The sequence below is a fragment of the Fundulus heteroclitus genome, unplaced genomic scaffold (genome assembly GCF_011125445.2).
Source record: "Fundulus heteroclitus isolate FHET01 unplaced genomic scaffold, MU-UCD_Fhet_4.1 scaffold_198, whole genome shotgun sequence".
Lineage (NCBI taxonomy): Eukaryota > Metazoa > Chordata > Actinopteri > Cyprinodontiformes > Fundulidae > Fundulus > Fundulus heteroclitus.
Window position 1 is genome coordinate 233588 of NW_023396609.1, and position 20093 is coordinate 253680.

Consider the following 20093-nt stretch of genomic DNA (forward strand, 5'->3'; position numbering starts at 1 on the left):
AAGGCGGATTTGCGAAATCTGCAAGCAGGAAGTCAATGACCATGTTTAGCAGTCCTGCATTAAACACTGTAACATAAATGTTCAAATAACATCCAAATAGAATATAAAGATAACTACACAGCTCCTGGACAGACTATATTCACAATTTTTGCACTCCTAGAGACTCCAAAGTCAAAACAAAATATATCTAAAAGCTAAAAAAAAGTGGATTTTGCATATGTCCCATTTAAGTTCTTCACTGTGATTTTTGGGACAACACGAAATAGCACATAATTATGAAGTGGAAGGAAAGAAAAAATGCTTTTAATCTTTTTTTTTTTCCAAAAAAGGGATCTCAGAAGTGTAGCGTGTAATTATGCTAAGGCACCCCTAAAAACATTGGGGGTAAAATTATTGTTTTTAGTGCTTTCATTTTCTAAACCTAATGTAAACTTAATGTAAAATATACCATTATAATAACAAGACATTAGATCATTCCTCCTCCTTTGGCAAAAGGTTCAATTCATGAAGCACGTGCTTCATGTGTATAAAGTGCCAAAGCGGCCAGTTTCCCCTGATCGTAACGCGTGTTTTGTCCAGCTTTTGGCTACTTTGGTGCTTCATATTATGAAGCGCATATGTGGTCAAAATGTGCACTGCCTCTATGAAAGACTGACACACGCCAAGGAGAGGACAACCCAGTGCAGCCGTGCTGTCAAGTGACAATCCAGGCAACTGTCTCATTTACGAGGTATTTCTACTATATTGAACGATTTTTTGAACTGTGCTGATATTATTTTACTCCTGAGTAAACAATAACCACAATAACCTGAGGTAACCTCAGTCCAGCCTTGGCACTAAGCACCCCTAAAATTGAAGGTCTAAAATTCCCCCGGAGCCCACTGCTGTCAATACTTCTAAGTCTACCCAATATGTTAGAATGTGTAAAGGATTTTTAATCAATGCAATGAGGAAGGTTTGGTTGTTTTGTTTCATTTAAAAACATGCCTACCAGGTGACAAGAGGTTAGGCTTAATAGTAAAACAAAAGTAGAAAAAAGACACAGCAGGATTGAAGGAAAGAGTTTGGTGAATTTACCTGGGGGGTCTGTAATTTTTGGGGGAGAGTTCTTGGTTGATGTCTTGGGTTTCTTAGGCTCCACCTCCTCCTCAACTCTGACATGGCATTTGTGTCCTTCAGAGTTCTGAACAGCTTCAAGTGGATGTTTTCCCCCAATGTCAGGATTTGAGCTGGATCATTATGACAATGTGAAAGGAGGACTTATTAAGACATTAATACAGTTTTTGTATTAATACAGTTTTTGACAATATAAACAGTTTAGGAGGAAATGTGCAACCCTAACCCTAACACTTTATTGTGTAATGTTGCGTTTAGACCAAACATGATTTGAGCGTCATGGGCGTCTGGTTTACATGCAAAGTCTATGGTGGACCAGTGGTGCCCCCAGAGGGTGGCCAGGGGTGGCCATGGCCCCCCATGCCATGTCCTGGCCACCCCAACTGGCCAGTGTAAATTGTAGGCAGCCACTCTTCCTGAGCTTCTATCGTGCTTTTATTTGTATCTGCCAGTATCTACTTTTCCCTAGTAACTGTTTTGTTTTCCAATAAATGAATAAATGTACACCTTATTCTAAATATAATTACACAATAAAAAGGAATTGTTGTTCAACTCAAAATGTTAACTGTACTGGTACTGGTCTATGCACATTAGCTCATTAGAAACATTAAAAATCAAATATATATATATTAGTAGGCGTTTATTTAAGTCTTTCTGAGTTTTCTACAGGCAGCTTTACTACAATAGAATAAAATCCTGAAATTATGGCTTTTAGTTTCAGTGCCACCCCAAGAGTTTAAATGGCCACATCTGGCCCCCTCTATGAAACATTTCTGGAGGCGCCACTGTGGTGGACACAGTCAAAAGGTCCTGTGGTGCGTTTCACCAATCGGGTGCAATGGATTTTGAGATTTCTAGCGTCTGAACGTCCAAAGTGGCAGACAATAGAATTGGAAAATCTAAACTTTTGCAGAGGGATGCGAAGCGTCAATCAATCAGAGAGACCCCTCTATGTGACATAGTCAGGGGTTTTCTGACAGGACTGAAGGACTGGAAAAAGCCGGGAAGTCAATAATGGAGGACAAATTGCTCCTCGCTCAACTGTCTCTATGATCAGTTGAGCTATCACCACAGAGCCAGTAAAGAACCTTACCTGGAGGAGTATTAGCAAGCAATTTTGGATCTCGGGTAAGTTATCAAAACTTTTATCATGGTAAATATTGCCCTGCATTTGAGGAAAAGAACAGGGTAGCTCCACCCAACGCGCATCACACCACTCTGTCCACACTTTGCTCAAAGTGTCAAAAAGCTCGGCACAAGCGTCCAAGGTGAGGTGTTGGATGCCTTTTTGGCACGCAAATCACGATTGAACGCAGCATAAGAAAGCACGCACACCTGGAGAGATTCTTCCTGCTGTGGGTCAATAACTCCTTATTCCTAATAACTCAGGAAGAACTCAGCCCCAGCTACCCCCATCACCCTCTGTGACTCCACCATTGACACTGTGGAGTCTTTTCGCTTCCTGGGAACTATCATCTCCCAGGACCTAAAGTGGGAGCTGAACATCAACTGCCTCACCAAGAAAGCCCAGCAGAGGATGTACTTCCTGCGCCAGCTGAATAAATTCAACCTGCCAAGGACAGTGATGGTGCACTTCTTCTCCATCATTGAGTCCATCCTCACCTCCTCCATCACCATCTGGTACGCTGGTGCCACCGCTAAGGACCAGAGCAGACTGCAGCGTGTCATCAGGTCTGCAGAGAAGGTGATTGGCTGCAATCTTCCATCTCTCCAGGACCTGTACGCCTCCAGGACTCTGAGGCGTGCAGGAAGATTGTGGCTGATCCCTTCACCCCAGTCACAGACTATTTCAGTCACTTCCCTCTGGCAGGAGGCTGCGGTCCATCAGGACCAAAACCTCACGCCACAAGAACAGCTTTTTCCCATCTGCTACCAGGCTTATGAACAAGGCCAAGAGCCGCCTGTGACACTGGACACTGTCTCTCTCCCCCGTTCAGGTCTACAAGCTTCTGCGTTACATTGACGCACAGTTTACTGAGTGTATATAGCTTCTGTATATATATACACATTTTATTTTATTGTATTTTTTGTCTGCACCATCAACACCAAGTCAAATTCCTTGTAAGTGCAAACCTACTTGGCAATAAACCTGATTCTGATTAAACCTTATTCTAACTTCTAACTTCAACATTAGAAAAGTAAATCCCAAGCAGCAAGCTAATTTTAATGACGATCAATTGAAGATGAGCAACTCTGAAGATAAAATCTAACCAGTTGTAAAATAATTTCTTAGGGACCATCTTCAGTGTCAAGCCCAAAGGTAAATCATCACATCTTAAAGAGTATGCACTGTAATGCAACTACATTCGCTGGTCACGGTGAGCTACACTACAGCCAAAGCTACAACTGACCCGGGGAAGACTGACAGAAGCAAGGCTATCATACAATTGCCACCATTGGACCCTCTGACCAGCACCAGCAGGCAAAGTGGGTGAAGTGTTTTGCCCAAGGACACAATGGAGCAGGGGTTTAAACCAGCAACCCACTGGTTACAGGACAAATTCCCTAGCTCCTGCGCGACCATCGCCCCAGTATTGTCCTGATGTATCCTGATGATAGCAGACCAACTGACAAACTTTTAACTGCCTTTTGGATACATTCCTGATCAAAATCTTAACACCAGTTAAACAAATTGCATGAATTTGCATTTTGCACTGTTGGCTATAAGTAGAGCTTCAAAATGAAAAAAGAAATGGGAACAAGAGACCAAAAGTTGTGAGCAGGCAATTTATTGAAAACAACTATTTCAGTCAAAGTTTAAGACCACAGCCTTTAAAAACCTAAAGTTGTGCAAAAATTTGGATTCCATGTAATTTCCATGTCAAGTAGTCACACTGTGAAGATCTCTTGATGGCAAGGGCAAAAAACCTCCCCATCTTTGAAAATGGTAGGATTGCTGAGCTGCATAAACCACACCTCTCACAATGTGCCGTCGCTGCTGAGGTTGGATGCAGTAAGACAGTCATTTTGCATTTCTTAAAAAGATCCTCAGTGTTATGGAACAAAAAATAAATAAATCAAGTGGTAAATCCAAAAAAGCCGGAGGACCCGAACGGCTGTTCATCAAGACACGGGACGATCTGCATCCCAAATAAGGCCATTACTTGTGTTGACTTCAGCCCAATAACCATCAGACAGTATATGCGAAGGAAGGCCTTCAAGTACAAGAAATGTCTTCAAAGGCCACGTCTCCTTCAATGCCACAAAATTGGACTTTGCAAGGGAGCACCAAACATGGGACATGTTGGAAGAAAGCTTTAACCTTGATGGTCCTCATGGCTTCCAACGTTACTGGCATGACAAGGAGAAGCCACCTGAGATGTTTTCACCGCGTCACAGTGGAGGGGGCTCCATCATGATCAGGGGGGCTTTTTCCTTCATTGGAACGATGGAGCTCCAGGTTCTGCGGGGCGTCAAACAGCAGCTGGCCATGTGGAGATGTTGCAGCGGGCATCCCTTATAACTGAGGGTCCTCGTCTGTGTGGTAATGATTGGGTTTTTCAGCAGGACAATGCTACAATAGCTGGGTTTCAGTCACGTGATGATTATGACGCGGCCAGGGGGCGCAATTTCAGATGGAGGGCAGGACGTATATGAAGTTAGCGTAAACATGGAGGACACCGTTACCGAGAGCCCGTATTGAATGGAGTTAGAGCCTATATCAAGACATAGATACAAGGAGTTGATTGACAGATATGTTGGACGTGACCCGTACCTCATGAAGATGAGTGAGTTTTCGGTGGACCTTAAAGATTTGCCGACAGTGGAGGCTGTTGACATAAACTATCTGGTCCTTCAGACATCGTATTACACCAAACAGCAAATGAAGGCCTATAAAAGTATGGAGGCATATAACTTCTTTGTCAGCGGGTGGGTCCACAACCTCGGCACCAAACGTCTCCACGGCGATCATCGTTTAGTCTTCGCCAGGGTGAGTGTTTGTTCTTATATTGTTTTACGTGTTAAAAGATGCTAGCGTTAGCAGTAGCGGCTCTAATGTCAACGATCATGCAACACATCTTAACATCAACGTTAGCCTGACAGTTGTTTATGTTTCATCCTCTTCTCTCGTTGAAGAGATGCTTCTGATTTGGGCTTAGTTTTTTGGTAACCGAGGTTGACCAACGGAGCCCAGTCTACCGACTCAACGTCACCAAAAGCGCTAAGACAGCCTAAACAGTCCCAATGAAGTCCATATTAGACTACCGGTAACTTATTAATCATTACTAAGTAAATGAGCATTTAACGACAACCTTATGCTATATAAACACAACCACAAAAACAAGTTAGTTAGCTAACATAACGTTATAGCTTACCTCCGACGAAGTGGTCGCTGCAGACACGGGCATTGGAAGACTCTGCTCTTCCAGACCGCAGACGTACGTTTAAAATCAATTTTTTACGGCGTTCTGTGAGCTTCTTACAATTTTCACCTTTATGAACTACAATCTTTGGTATTCTGTAAAAGCACTTATCCTTTTCTCGGTTCGAACGATTGGAGCAGCCGTAAACTACACAAAACATAGGCATTATTTCAGACGGCAGATCCTCAGCTACTTCACCTCCTGCCCTCCATCTGAATTTCGCGGTGTCGCGAAGCAGCACTGTGACGTCACGTGAAACCAAAGAATTAACAATGCCCATCTGACCAAGACTTTTTTCCAGGAGAACATCACTCTTTTGGAACATCCTGCGTGTTCCCGTGATCTTAATCCAATTGAGAACATTTGGGGATGGACGGCAAGGAAGGTTTACAAAATTGACATCAGTTTGACAGTATTTTGCCCTTTGTGAAGCCATCTTCATCACTTGGAGCAACATTCCCACTAGCCTTTTGGAAACACTTGCATCAAGTATGGCAAAACAAATCTTTGACACTTTAATTTCTGTTTTAGGTGGTTCTTTTTTTTGAGCTGTGGTCTTAAACTTTTGATGAGCTGATTGACAGCCTAATTCAATAAAATTGTTGTTTACAATAAACATTTGGTATCCCATTGTTCCCATTTCTACTCTTTGCACTTTGAATCTCTACTTAGAACCTTCTTCTGAGGGTTTCCAACAGTGCAAAATGTAAAGAATTTGAATTGTTTAACTGGTCCTAAGATTTTTATCAGGGAGGTATTAAGTGATTAATGGCAGAGGATCAGGATAAAAGTTCTTTGTTACAGGACAGAGAAAGGACCTCATAGCACAACTTATTTTGCCACTCAGCTGTGGAACAACATTCCTGAAGACCCAAAGGATGTTTTTAAAAGAAACCTACAGACGCATCTGTTGAGTCTGGCTTTCAGTTTAAGTTTATAGCAATTTTTTTAAAAACATTTTTTGGAACTTTTAAATTAACTGTTTATATCTTATTGCTGCTTAAGTTAAGAATTATGAGAATTACTTTCATGTTTTAAGAACATTGTTCTTTACTATTCTGGACTTTATTGTTTGCTATTAATGTTTTTATATATTTTCTAAGTATGGTTTTCACTTTAGCATCTCATAATTACGTGTACTTTATCCTTTTTACTTGATTCAATTATTTTATTGTGTTGTTCATTAGTGGTTCATTATCTGTCTTATTTTTACCTCTGTAAAGCACTTTGTGTTACACTTGACAGTATAAATAAAGTTTGACTGTTTGCAGGATTGTTTAGAATACGTTTAACAATCCAAAGGTATGCACGGATTTAAAATCTATGGACCCACGTTACATACAGTGTAGCTAATCTCGTGGTTACTGGTTACTAGGCATTAACATTTTTTTCAATGATTTGATTATAAAGGCATCCTTTGGACATGCAATTGACGGTGTTCACGAATGTCCCTCAATGTTTTCTGACATAAAATTACCTACCACATGCAATGACTAAATAAGCTGCATTACAGTACTCCAGACTGCATTACTGTTCAAGGATTCACTGCTGAAGTGCACACTTGAAAGAAGGGTGGCCTTAATGAAACACAGGAAGGTTCTGAGTTGTTAACTGATGAGCTTAGTAGTTCATTTCTGAGTAAAAAATACTGATAGAGAATGTATTAAATGTTTTCAGAACTGATAATTTACTCAAAGTTAAATCATTTCAGATTTCATAACATAGACTTCTTACAATTCCAATCTACAGAAGAATGATCAGTGAATACTGCAGAAAGATAGAGTGTAAGTTGAGACCTTTTGTCCTTCTGGGAAGGAGACATTGGTTCCTTAGACGATACTTTTCTGGAAAATTCTTGAGAGCACTGGCTCTCGTCTTTTCTGAGGAACTCAGCTGCCTCTGGAGTTGGTTTTAAGTGGTCGATGGGAGTGTCGTCTTTCCCTGCTTTCCACAATTTGTAACGGTCAGGCTGAAACTTGCGTACAAACACATCCATAGATATCTTCACCATATCTTGACGACAAGAACACTGTGGAAAACAATACATGAAACATTTCACAGCTGTTTAATGCAGGTTCACCAACTGAAACAAGCCAGTTGAAGTCTTTAACGTTGTTAGATGTAGCATGTCAGGAATGTGAGAGTGTAAAAACAAGAGCAACTGTATTATGAAAGACAAGTGCTATAGCAAGGCTCTCAGGTTCTCTTTCAGGATAAAACATGGGGTTTCCTTTGCAAAAGGTTAATCTGTATAAGAGAAGCAAAATGTTTGCTGTTGAACTTGACATTTTTGTTCTTGAAATCACAAATTTTGCAAGTTTCCACGCTTCTATCCACAGGGAAAAATATATAGCAGTCTTTTGAATTTCTTTATTCCCTGCTGTTCAAAATAGAAACATAGCGTGATGTGGCCCATCAAATATTCCTGAATGGCCTGAATCAAAATCATGAAAATCAAGAATGGATGCATATGAGACCTGCCACAGCAAAACTAAGAAAAAGTCAGCAGCGCACAAACTGAGAAAAATATGAAAAACCTTCAATTTGTGAGAAAACTGTGATTTTCGTTTTATTGCTAAATATCCCAGTCGAGGTTATGAAGTAACCTCTCAATGCTTTAAATTACCGTTTTGAAGTTTTTAAAATGGTAAACTTTATGTTATGCTTAAAATTCCTCCGAGCTGTATTTGTATGTCACCTTGTGGCTGCGCGCATGCTTTTGTTAACGTTTGTTGACCAATAGGCCTCATACTTCAAGAGAGCAAATGGCTATTTATGCAGCTACTTAACTCGGTTTGAAAGAGAAGCTGAGTTTCTATGAAGAAGATGGACCAAGCTGAACAGATCTCCAAGAGGGGAGGGATAGAGCGTGAAACCCACTTACGGAGGCCTTGGGTTTTGACAAGGGCGTTCTGGGTTTGACTCCTTCTCGTGGACTTTGCCGCCATCCCCCCCCCGCCCCCCTCTTTCTTCTTCCTGCTTCTTGGTGAAGGCGGACGCTTTTCTTTTCTCTCCTGTCCTTTTCCCCCTTAGCCTTGACCCGTTTCCCTACCTGCTTCTTTTTACACATCTTAAAAACTGTAAATTATAGATCTGGTCAGCGGCATTGAACGCAACTGAACAATTTTTCTCAACGAGAAGACTGGGCGAAGGAGAGCCCCTGTGCCCGACGGAACATGTGCAGCTGGACACATGGTGGGAGGAGGATCATGTGTCTGTCCATTTTGTTACTCGAGGATGTTGAAAATCTGTTCAAAATTGGATTTATGATAACAGGATTTCTGCTTTTTAGAGCTGCCGTTTACCCGGAGTGTCGAGATATTCTGAAAACGCCGGCAGCTGTTTTGGCCTGTCTTAAGGCTATTTGATCTATGTGAGGGATATGTCCGCTACCTGCAATCACACTGAAATTGCTGTGTAAGCAGAACTGCAGGCTAGCAGTGGTTTCTGAGCTTGCTGGCAGAATGTGAACGATCTAGGCGAAAGGTTGGAGCTTGACTCTGGCAGATTGACCACAATTTTGGCATTTTTTGGAATCACCATTGAGATGAACCAATGAGGCATTGAGGCAGACAGAAAAACAAGCGTCTGCCTGCCCAAAACAAATGCTGCTATCCAAACTGGCTCCCCTGCAATCCTAATTTCTCCTGGATGTTATGTAAACAAGATGCTCTGTGACATCTGTGACTTGGACAGAGTGCACTGGACTACCTGATAATGTTCCATCACTATCAAAGACTATGGCTGCGAGAGCTAGCTGCCACAGTTCACAGACAAACACACGCAAACATTAAAACACACAGGCACACACACACACACCGCCTCTACTGTGCTTTCTTCCCTTACTATGCTACTTTCTGTTTTAGCTGTAATGTCAGAAAGGTCAGATCAGAGACCTTAAGCTTTAGCTTTATGAAGATAAACAATTGAGCTTTGAATTTTTAGTGATTAAGCTCGTTTCAGTGACACAAGGAAAAAAAAAAGTTATTCCATTTGTAGCTTTGGAAAGGTTGGACAAAGTTACTTTAGATCAGAAATCCCCAAGAATATACTTAGCCTATTTCTTATTATTGACAGAAACAATTAAGTCTTTCTGTATGTTTGTTTATGAAATAAGTCTAGTCAAGGATTTACTTAGCTTATTCCTTTGTTTTTCCTACATCTAATGTTTCTCTGTTCATGTACAGCACTTTGAATCGTCTTGTTTTTGAAAAGTGCTTCATAAATAAATATGGCTTGCCTTGGTCTTCCTGGTATTCAGGATGCACCACTATGTCAGATAGTGGACCTCCTCTCTGTAGTGTCGCATAATTGTTGGATATGAGACCCACCACATTGGTGTCATTTGCAAACTTCACAACCATGTTTATGGGGTGGATAGCAGAACAGTCATATGTGTAGTGGGTGAAAAGAGCATGGCTGTGGACACGGCCCTGCAGCGAGCCAGTGTTGAGGATCAGTGGGGCAGATGTATGGCTGTCAAATGATTATTTTAGTAATAGAGTATTCTATCAAGTAATCGGATAAAAAAAAAAAATTGACAAGCCGCATATTTTTCACATAATTACTTACACTTATTTTATGAGTAATATAAATAAAGGAAAAATGCAAATTAGCAAATAATGCAATATGTTTTGAATAACAAAGATAAATCTGCAACTAAAAAGTTCTCGGATCAAAATGTTAAAAGCTCAGCCCTTTCTGGTTGACTTAATCAATACATCAGCTGCCTTTGTAATGAAAATGGTCGCAATAAAAAGAAATGCATAAAGTTTCACTTGCCATCCGGAAGCTTTGCTTCCTGGATGGCAAGAAACGTCTTCTGCTTCAGAAGTCCAATTGTTGGACAGTGAGGTTTGGCCTCCTTAGTTCAAACCTGAATGCTTCTGATGATGGGTCTGGATTACAACATGCCCAATTGCAACACATTCCTGAAAACCACCTTTTTTAAATTACATTTCAATTAAATTTTATTTATATAGTGCCAATTCATGATACATGTCATCTCAAGGCACTTTCAAAGGTAAAATTTAATCAGATTATACAAATTGGTCAAAAAGTTTCCTATCTAAGGAAACCCAATAGATTGCATCAAGTCTTGACAAGCAGCATTCACTCCTCCTGAAAGAGCGTAGAGCCACAGGGGACAGTATCTCTATTGACGATGGCTTTGCAGCAATCCCTCATACTGAGCAAACATGAAGCGACAATGGAGAGGAAAACCCTCCTTTAACAGGGAGGAGAACCTCCAGCAGAACCAGGCTCAGTATGAACGGTCATCTGCCTCGACCCACTGGGGTTACAGAAGACAGAACAGAGACACAACAAGACAGACAGAAAGCACAGAAGCACACATTGATCTAGTAATCTGTTCTACATGAGATGGTAGTAGCCAAATTAGGCTTTGTGTAGCTTTGTGAATTCACTCCAAATCAGTACATGGAAACAAGACTAATTCACAATTCTTTTTACTACATTTTAAAAGTTTGCTCAAACCTTGAATGACAATTGGATGGAAACAGCTATTGTCTCACTAGATGCAACTAAGACATATGCTTGCCATGATTTTCTCCAAAAATGTCCTACTGTGTAACCTGTTTCGGTCAGGCAGATGACAGTGTTCTAAGACCTCTTGAGTCTTTATATAAACACACTCTAAAAGCCCTGCACTACCATCACTGTAGGATACTGGAGAAATAAAAGCTACTGAGCATTGAGCAGTTAAGATTATCATTTAATTTGTGTCTTGCTTATAAAACTGTAAATGGTCTGGTCCCTCCTCCGCAGCCTGATCTTGGGTATACTTGCCTTTTATAGCCAATTCGAACAATGAGAATATCATCTGCAAAACATTGTGCAATACCATTTCACTGTACAGTTACCGGGCAACCTGCTTTTTTTATAAAGGGGCTATTAATCAGTGAAACACTTTCCTGATGATGTGAGGAACTGTAGCTCTCTGATCTAAACAACCTGTTAAAAAACGCTCAGAAATGTAATCATTGAATGTCTGTGTGTGTGTGTGTGTGTGTGTGTGTGTGTGTGTGTGTGTGTGTGTGTGTGGAACTTAGGAACTTGTGTTCATGTGACACACACAGACGTCATATAAGTAGACGCGTCGTTGGGCGCAGGTTCGCACGTCAACGTCACCGCCATATTGTATGTGGCAGAAAAAAGTTGAGTTCTGTTGTAGTGAAAGTGGATCTGAGAAGATGTCTCATTCCTGTGCTGCATGGAAATGTATTCTGGCTGATTTCACTACTTGTATCTGCCTTCTATAAACTAAGGCTGCACCATGTTGCAAAACTGGACACAATAAAGCTGCAGAGTGGCAACACTAGGAAAAAGCTGTGCCAGACCATTCTTTTTCAAGGTTTTTAGCTTGCATACAGTACAGACTATTGTATTTAGACATAGATGTGCATATATAGATTTTCAAGTATTATAAATAATAATAATAAATATATATATATATATATATATATATATATATATATATATATATATATATATATATATATATATATATATATATATATATATATATATATATATATATATACACACACACACAGTTGTGGTCAAAAGTGTACATACACTTGTAAAAAAATCATAATGTTATGGCTGTCTTGAGTCTTCAATAAGTTCTACAACTCTTATTTTTCTGTGATAGAGTGATCGGAACACATACATGTTTGTCACAAAAAACAGTCATAAAGTTTGGTTCTTTCATAAATTTATTATGGGTCTGCTGAAAATGTCACCAAATCTGCTGGGTCAAAAATATACATACAGCAACATTAGTATTTGGTTACATGTCCCTTGGCCATTTTCACGGCAACTAGGCGCTTTTGGTAGCCATCCACAAGGTCCTGGCAAGCTTCAGGTCGAATGTTTGACCACTCTTCTTGACAGAATTGGTGCAGTTCAGCTAAATGTGATGGTTTTCTTGCATGAACCTGTTTCTTTAGCACTGTCCACATGTTCTCAATGGGGTTTAAGTCAGGACTTTGGGAAGGCCATTCTAAAACCTTAATTCTAGCCTGGTTTAGCCATTCCTTTACCACTTTTGATGTGTGTTTTGGGTCATTGTCTTGTTGGAACACCCAACTGCGCCCAAGACCCAACCTTCGGGCTGATGGTTTTAAGTTTTCCTGCAGAATTTGGAGGTAATCCTCCTTCTTCATTATCCCATTTACTTTCTGCAAAGAACCAGTTCCACTGGCAGCAAAACATCCCCAGAGCATAATACTACCACCACCATGCTTGACAGTAGGCATGGTGTTCCTGGGATTAAAGGCCTCACCTTTTCTCCTCCAAACATATTGCTGGGTGTTGTGGCCAAACAGCTCAATTTTTGTTTCGTCTGACCAGAGAAACTTTCCTCCAGAAGGTTTTATCTTTGTCCATGTGATCAGCAGCAAACTTCAGCCGAGTCATAAGGTGCCTTTTCTGGAGCAAGGGCTTCTTTCTTGCACGGCAGCCTCTCAGTCCATGCCGATGTAAAACACGCTTGACTGTGGAGACTGACACCTGTGTTCCATCAGCTTCCAAATCCTTGCAGACCTGCTTCTTGGTGATTCTTGGTTGACTCTTGACCATCCTGACCAATCTCCTCTCGGCAGCATGTGATAGCTTGCGTTTTCTTCCTGATCGTGGCAGTGACACAACTGTTCCATGCACTTTATACTTGCGTATAATTGTCTGCACAGTTGCTCTTGGGACCTGTAGCTGCTTTGAAATGGCTCCAAGTGACTTCCCTGACTTGTTCAAGTCAATAATTCGCTTTTTCAGATCCACACTGAGTTCCTTTGACTTTCCCATTGTAGCTTTTGTAGCTGAGTCTAATCACTGGGTCAAATGAGCCCTATTTAAATGGGCTCATGAGAAGTCAACAGCTGTAGTCAATCAGAATCACTTAGAAGAAGTGAAGAGGCCATGACATGAAGCTAATTTGATTGACACAACTCGCTACATCACCAAAGTTGACAAATTTTGTTGCTGTATGTATATTTTTGACCCAGCAGATTTGGTGACATTTTCAGCAGACCCATAATAAATTTATGAAAGAACCAAACTTTATGACTGTTTTTTGTGACAAACATGTATGTGTTCCGATCACTCTATCACAGAAAAATAAGAGTTGTAGAACTTATTGAAGACTCAAGACAGCCATAACATTATGATTTTTTTTACAAGTGTATGTACACTTTTGACCACAACTATATATATATATATATATATATATATATATATATATATATATATATATATATATATATATATATATATATATATATATTTGTGTGTGTGTGTATATATATATATATTTGTGTGTGTATATGTGTTATGAATATAAGGATCAATTTGTTAAATCTAAACATTGTGGTCTTCATTATTTCATAAAACCGTGTCACGTGTGAAACTTTAGGAGCAGACTTTTTGGGGGAGTATTAAAGAGGTTTTATTTACTAATAATTACTAATACGTGAAAAAAAGACCTAGGACAATAAAGTAAAAAAACAAAGAAAAAAAAACATAAAAGTGGTAATGTAATGAGAAAAACGTCATATGAGAATTAAGAGGGAACATTTCCAGAATAGTCACAGAATTATTTCACTCCTGGAGTAATAGGACCAGGTTAGATTATTTTAATTATTTTTATTCTTTAGGAGAATAAATTCAGGAGAATGAAGCTAAAGGGATACGAAAATAAACTTGTAATATTACAAAAATAAAAATACTACGAATACAAAGTATATTCAGAGATTAAAGTCCCTCTGATACTGTTTAAGTGACTGAGTAACTGCAGATTTGCCACATTTAAGATGGCGGACGCTCTGACGCATCGCAGCATAGGCAGAACCCGCCCAATGACGCGTTTACGTATATGATGTCTATGGTGACACACACCAAATGACTAAGTGTCAAATGAACACAAGTTCCTAATTCATGCATACCTCCCGCCTACTTTGATGCTAAATGCAGTCTTGGGCGACGTTCACACTGCTCTTACAGTAGCTGCCTCAACTGTCGCCTTCTTGCATTCCAATAGTCCCGCTAAATTGCTGATTGAAAATGATTTTCAAGTAAACACTATCAGGACAAACACTTACTGTATATTGTTTTATCTGAAGATGAATAATGTTTTTTCACAGGTTTTTGCCCAAATATGGGCAATAATGGCCACCCCCAGACTCAGTGATCAAGACGACAATTTATGCTTTTATTTTCTTATTGATTAAGGCTAAATTCATGAAATCACCACGAACGTATTAGTTTTAGGTATAGCTAATGAGCCACTGATTTTTCCTTGTTGACTGGACTTCTTTAAACTAATCCTCATTTAAACTGTTATGGAAAGAAAAAAAATACTCAGTGAGAATATCTGTAATCAGCGAACAATAAAAAAAAAAAAAGCCATCCATTTAAATAGATCTATTTTAATTTTGTGAGGTATATCAAAATTGGAAACATCAATGCAGAAAATCAAGGGAACACTGCTTTCAAGAAGTTCTGTGATCATTTTACGAAAATAAGGCCAAACGTCACTCTGTATGACTTCCTCCAGCATACCAAGGGCTTTTAGACACGATTATATATATATATATATATATATATATATATATATATATATATATATATATATATATATATATATATATATATATATATATATATATTATTTATTTATTTATTTATTTATTTATTTATTTATTTTTTTTATTAGGTGGACTGAGCTGTCACCAGCTCCAGAAAAGGGACCAACTTGTTTTTAACTGTTCTTTTCCTTTGATTTACTCTTTTGCTATATCTAAGCAGTGCCATGACCTCAATACTTACAAGCTAGACATTTTATCTTTACCTGCTTTACTGTAACAAGGGAGATATTTCATTTGGTAATAAAACATATGACATACCAATTTAGCTTGTTTTCCATAATCAATCCATCGCTGCGTAGCAAAGTTGGTGGACTCAGCACAGTTGAAACCATGGTTGAAACCAGCATGATAGGCATATGGGAACGTAACAATGAACTGGCCAGCTTCCTGAGTGACCTAACATGACAGAATAAAGAACAGAAGCATACTTTTCAAAGGATTTATATTCCATCTGACTTTTCTCATCTAGTTACTTAAACATAAATCACCACTTGCATAGTCCACAAAAGTAATGTTAAAGTATAATGCAAGACAAATCTGTAAATCAAACCTAAGACAAAACTCTAAACAATACCAGAAGTTGTAGTTTTATAAACACTCCAGCAATGTAGGTCAATTAATTCACTCCAGATTATATTTGAAGACTTGGATACAAATCAGAAGGGATAATGGATTCAAATGTTGATCATTTTATTTAGCTGGAAGAACTGAAAGAAAAGGTAGCCCGTTTCAGTTCAACCTTTTGTTCTGTGATCAACATGTATGCTGATCAACTGAAAGATTCTTACACAAAATTGGGGGTTGAAACTGATCCACAAATGGTAGGTCCCTGAGAGACAGGAGCAAGAGGCTCACTTGTTCATTGGTCCATTACTGGGCAACTCTTGCCTGAGGACTGTTTAGAATCATCAGTTAACGGTTAAAGACTGATTTGGTTAGTCATGTTCCTTTGATTTAGCTATTTAGCTTCTGGACTGAACATACAAGCTGATCACAATATAAACTCAAAAGAAAGTGGCATTACCTTCTCATATGGTATACCGTATTTTTTAAGGATTGAGGGTGAAATCAAAGTCATCTTGTGCCGCAAGAAGGCTTCACAGCTCTGAGCATTCCCAGGAAAGAAACCTGGAAAAGCAGGAAAAAAAACTCAGACATTCAATAAAGCTGAAGCTAAAACCACACTTGTTATCTTATCAACTCCTTTACTTTTAAAATGTTGTAATACCCCATCTAAACTCACAGCATTGCTCATTAAAAGTAAACAATTCTCCATCAGATCAAGAACCTGTGGAACCAACTGCATGTTTGGAAACATGCAACACATTATGGACTGGGCTGGTGGTTCATTTCATTCTCAGCAGGGGGCGATAGTCCTCACAGCTTAGGGAAAGTAGCCGTTTTTAGTTTCTGATTTAATTTACCCGATGGAAGTGGGACAAACAGTACATTACCCAGGTGGGTGGGATCCATGGCAATACTTCTGGCCCTTTTCTGGGCTCATGCAGCATTAACTGCATCCAGATCTTGTACACTTTAACCCCGTGCCAACCTCACCACCCCTGCTAGATCCTTCCTCTCCTGTGCCGTGCAGCTCCCATACCACACTGTTACGTTAAAACACACGATGCTTTCGATTGTAGCTCTTTAAACGTTTATTAGCAGCTGAGTAGAAAGTCCAGTGTGTTTCAGTTTTCTTAGGAAGAAGAGCCGTTGTTGGGCCTTCTTCACCAGGTGGGATGTTTTCACAGTCCGTGAAAACATCCTGTCCATGACTTTATGCTGTAACTGGCTATCAGCAACACTTGTAACAGTATGCAATTGTGCAGTTTGTGTGTGTAGTAACCTTATGATTTGAACAAGCCTTCGAAGCTGAACTCACTAACAAATGCAAAAGGGTGTAGCAGAAGATATGATTCATTAAGACAACCCAGCTTAGAGCATATTCCAGCCTTTAAATCCAATCTGAATATCCAACTCTTGGCTGTTATATCCTTGTCATCGTTTCAATCACATAACTAATTAATGCTGCAGCTGACACAATCAGACTGAGAAATAAAACACAAGGAATTTGTCTCTTTTTCTGCACTGCAAAGCCTGGGAACTCGCCACTTTTTTAGGGGTCACAGACAGAGTGGGTGTTCACAGCAAGAGACTAGCCTCCACTCTTAAATGAACCTGCTGAGTATCGCAGACTCCATGATTTATTAAACCAACTACAGCCAACTGAATGGATCACACTCATGAGGAGAAACTTGGAAGGACACACTAACACACCTGTTGGTGACGCCAATAGAAAATATTCTCAGAGTATATTTATATTCCACTTCCTCATACAATGAAAGCAACGCCACTTAAAATACTTCAACAAGTGAATTTTTCAAATTAAACAGTGTGATCTTTGGACTGGATTCTCTAAATGAAACCTTTTAATTTATGATAAATTTTATCAATCAGCTTTATTTCTTAGCACATTTTAAAAACCCACAGTGGTGGCCAAAGTGCTGTACATTAAGACAAGAATAAATTAGGAAAATAAGTAAAAAAAAAAAATAAAAAATAAAAAATACACACACAAAACATCAAAAATCAGGTTCACAGCTGGAGTATTTTATGATGCCATAAAATACAAGACAAGATCTGATACAAGATTTAAAAACAGGGAAAAGAGGAGGCCTGTCTGAAACTCAAGGGTAGGTTATTCCAGAACTTGAAAGCAGCAACAGCAAATGCTCTGTCTCCTCTGAGCTTCAGCCTAGTTTTAGGGACTGTCTGGAGCAGCCTATGAGCTAATTCAAACAAACAATAACAACAAAAAGAAAACATAATAGTTATGACCTCTTATTTGAATGAATAAAAACAAAATATACATCTACCTTTGGCAAGCCGCTCCAGTCTCCTGCCATGTTCTGGTGGGACAACATACCTGTACATTTAAAAAAAAAAAAAAAAAAAAAAAGGGAGATAGTTATTCAAAGTAGGATTAGTAAGTGTCTACTGAAAGCAAACTACTAATGTGACAGACTGGTAAGCAGTTGTGTTATCAGCTATAAATGACCCATTCAGTGGGTCCAAATTAAACTTCATAAACTAGTTAAAACATTCAGTGCCTTAGTCCAATAACTGAAAAATCTATCGTCGGTGTGAAAATGTACTGAATGCTTTGTTTAAAGAAGCCACATTTGAAAGATTTACATGTTTGTTTGTAGTTTAGGGTCCTGTCGAATCATTCTTCAAATCATGAAGCCTGTTTTATGCTGTACGAGTGATGTTGTGATGACACCTAATGTCGTTTCAATTTTGCAGAGGAAAATAACTACTCTTTGCTACAACACTATAAACAGGGTTTATACAGGAATGAGTAACTCTAATTTATTGCTTTGTATGCTCTTAGAAATCATTTTAATGCCATTGTCGACACTATCCCACCGTGTGGATCAGTGCGGTCAGGTTGGCACGAGCGGTGGAACAAACAAGTTTGGTAGCAATAAACAAAAATTGAAAAGTCAAGCAGTTTTGATGTCCTCAGTTTCCATGTCTTTTTATTTTCAATAAAAAAAGTCCAAAAAGTGCAAGTGCATTCAGAATGTGCATGGAGGTTAAGCAGTTAAGGTTTTACCTAGTAGCAGCAGAACAGCAGGTGACACTCCAAAACTCCCCTCAATCCAACTCCCTCATGAATGAACAAGATGGCTTTTTAAAGGGGCCACACCCAACAATGTAAAATTCCTCCAAAAAAAACACCAATAATTATGTAGAAATAAACCCACTAATTAAATAGACAAAATCCAAAAATTAAACACAATTACAATAAATAATTCTCCAGCAATTCTAAAACCAGCAAACCACTCCCTCCTGCCTTCTGTGTTCTTGGTCTGGCCTGAAAGGTTTCAAATTGGTGTCTGGTCTCTGGGGAATCTTTTTGCCAGACACCCGGACACAAGAAGAAGGTTAGAAAAAAAAAATACATTACACCACTCTAAAACCCTTTAAAGCATACCACATACACTGCACACTGACGCTTAAAAGATATTACCAAATCACATTCATCATTCTTATTTCTACAGGCTGGAGCCTGGGGATGTGCAAATTAGTCAAAACTTTAAAGTGCTATGTGCATGTTCCAGTGTTTCAGGTAAGAGTTATGTGCCTACTTCACAGTAACGAACCGGGTCTTTGTTACAGCCATCAACAAGTGCCTGCCTGCCTGCCTGACCCCCCGCCCCGCCCGCCTGAATATTTATCATTTAAGGAACAAAGGAAAGGTAAAACCTATTCTTTCAAGGCGAAAATATGGAATATGGATTAGTGTAATTCTCTATATCTCTGAATCGGTCAGTCCTCACTCAAATGTCTGCAGCTGGTTCAAACGCTGCTGCACCTTTTAATGGGAAAACATAAATAAAGTGCATTACCCCATCCTGACCTCCCTTCACTGGTTGCCTGCTTATCTTAGAGTTCAGTTTAAAGAACTTCTGTTTGTTTTTAAGGTTTTAAACAGCTTTGTCCATCTTACTTAAATGAGCTTCTCCTTCACCTTTACACCCCTACTGCTCATTCACGTCTGCTGACCAGCTGCTCAGTCATTCAGTTCTGAGCAGAAGCTTAGAGGGAACAGGGCCTTCTCTGTCGGGGCTCCTAAGTTATAGAACGCCTTACCTTTGTACATTTGACAAATGTACAAATTTACAAAGGTTTAGTTTTAAAACCTGTCTTAAAACCTATTTTTACTCATTAGCCTTCAACCTTACTGAGATTCTATCTTACTCAACTTTTCTTGGTACTCGTATTTCTGCTGTGCTGGAAGGTTCTATTATGTTTGATATCAAGTTGTTTTTTTTATTATTATTATTAATTATTATTATTAACAATGATAATAATAACTATTATTGTTAGCATTATTTTAAACGGTTCAGTCTAGACCCAAGAC

The 20093-nt window shown here is 39.2% G+C and overlaps 1 protein-coding gene across 3 annotated transcripts in view; it reads right to left on the minus strand.

The window, feature by feature from the left end:
* The window catches only part of kdm4ab (lysine (K)-specific demethylase 4A, genome duplicate b), a 59967-nt gene that overhangs the window by 33167 nt on the left and 6707 nt on the right, over positions 1–20093 (minus strand). For all 3 annotated transcript variants that reach the window (XM_036129659.1, XM_036129658.1, XM_036129657.1), the window contains exons 6-10: positions 18040–18089; positions 16188–16291; positions 15422–15559; positions 7298–7530; positions 1078–1229 (exon numbers count right to left, since the gene is read on the minus strand). In XM_036129659.1, the coding sequence (XP_035985552.1) occupies positions 1078–1229; positions 7298–7530; positions 15422–15559; positions 16188–16291; positions 18040–18089 (677 nt within the window). The remainder of the gene's footprint in view (positions 1–1077; positions 1230–7297; positions 7531–15421; positions 15560–16187; positions 16292–18039; positions 18090–20093) is intronic.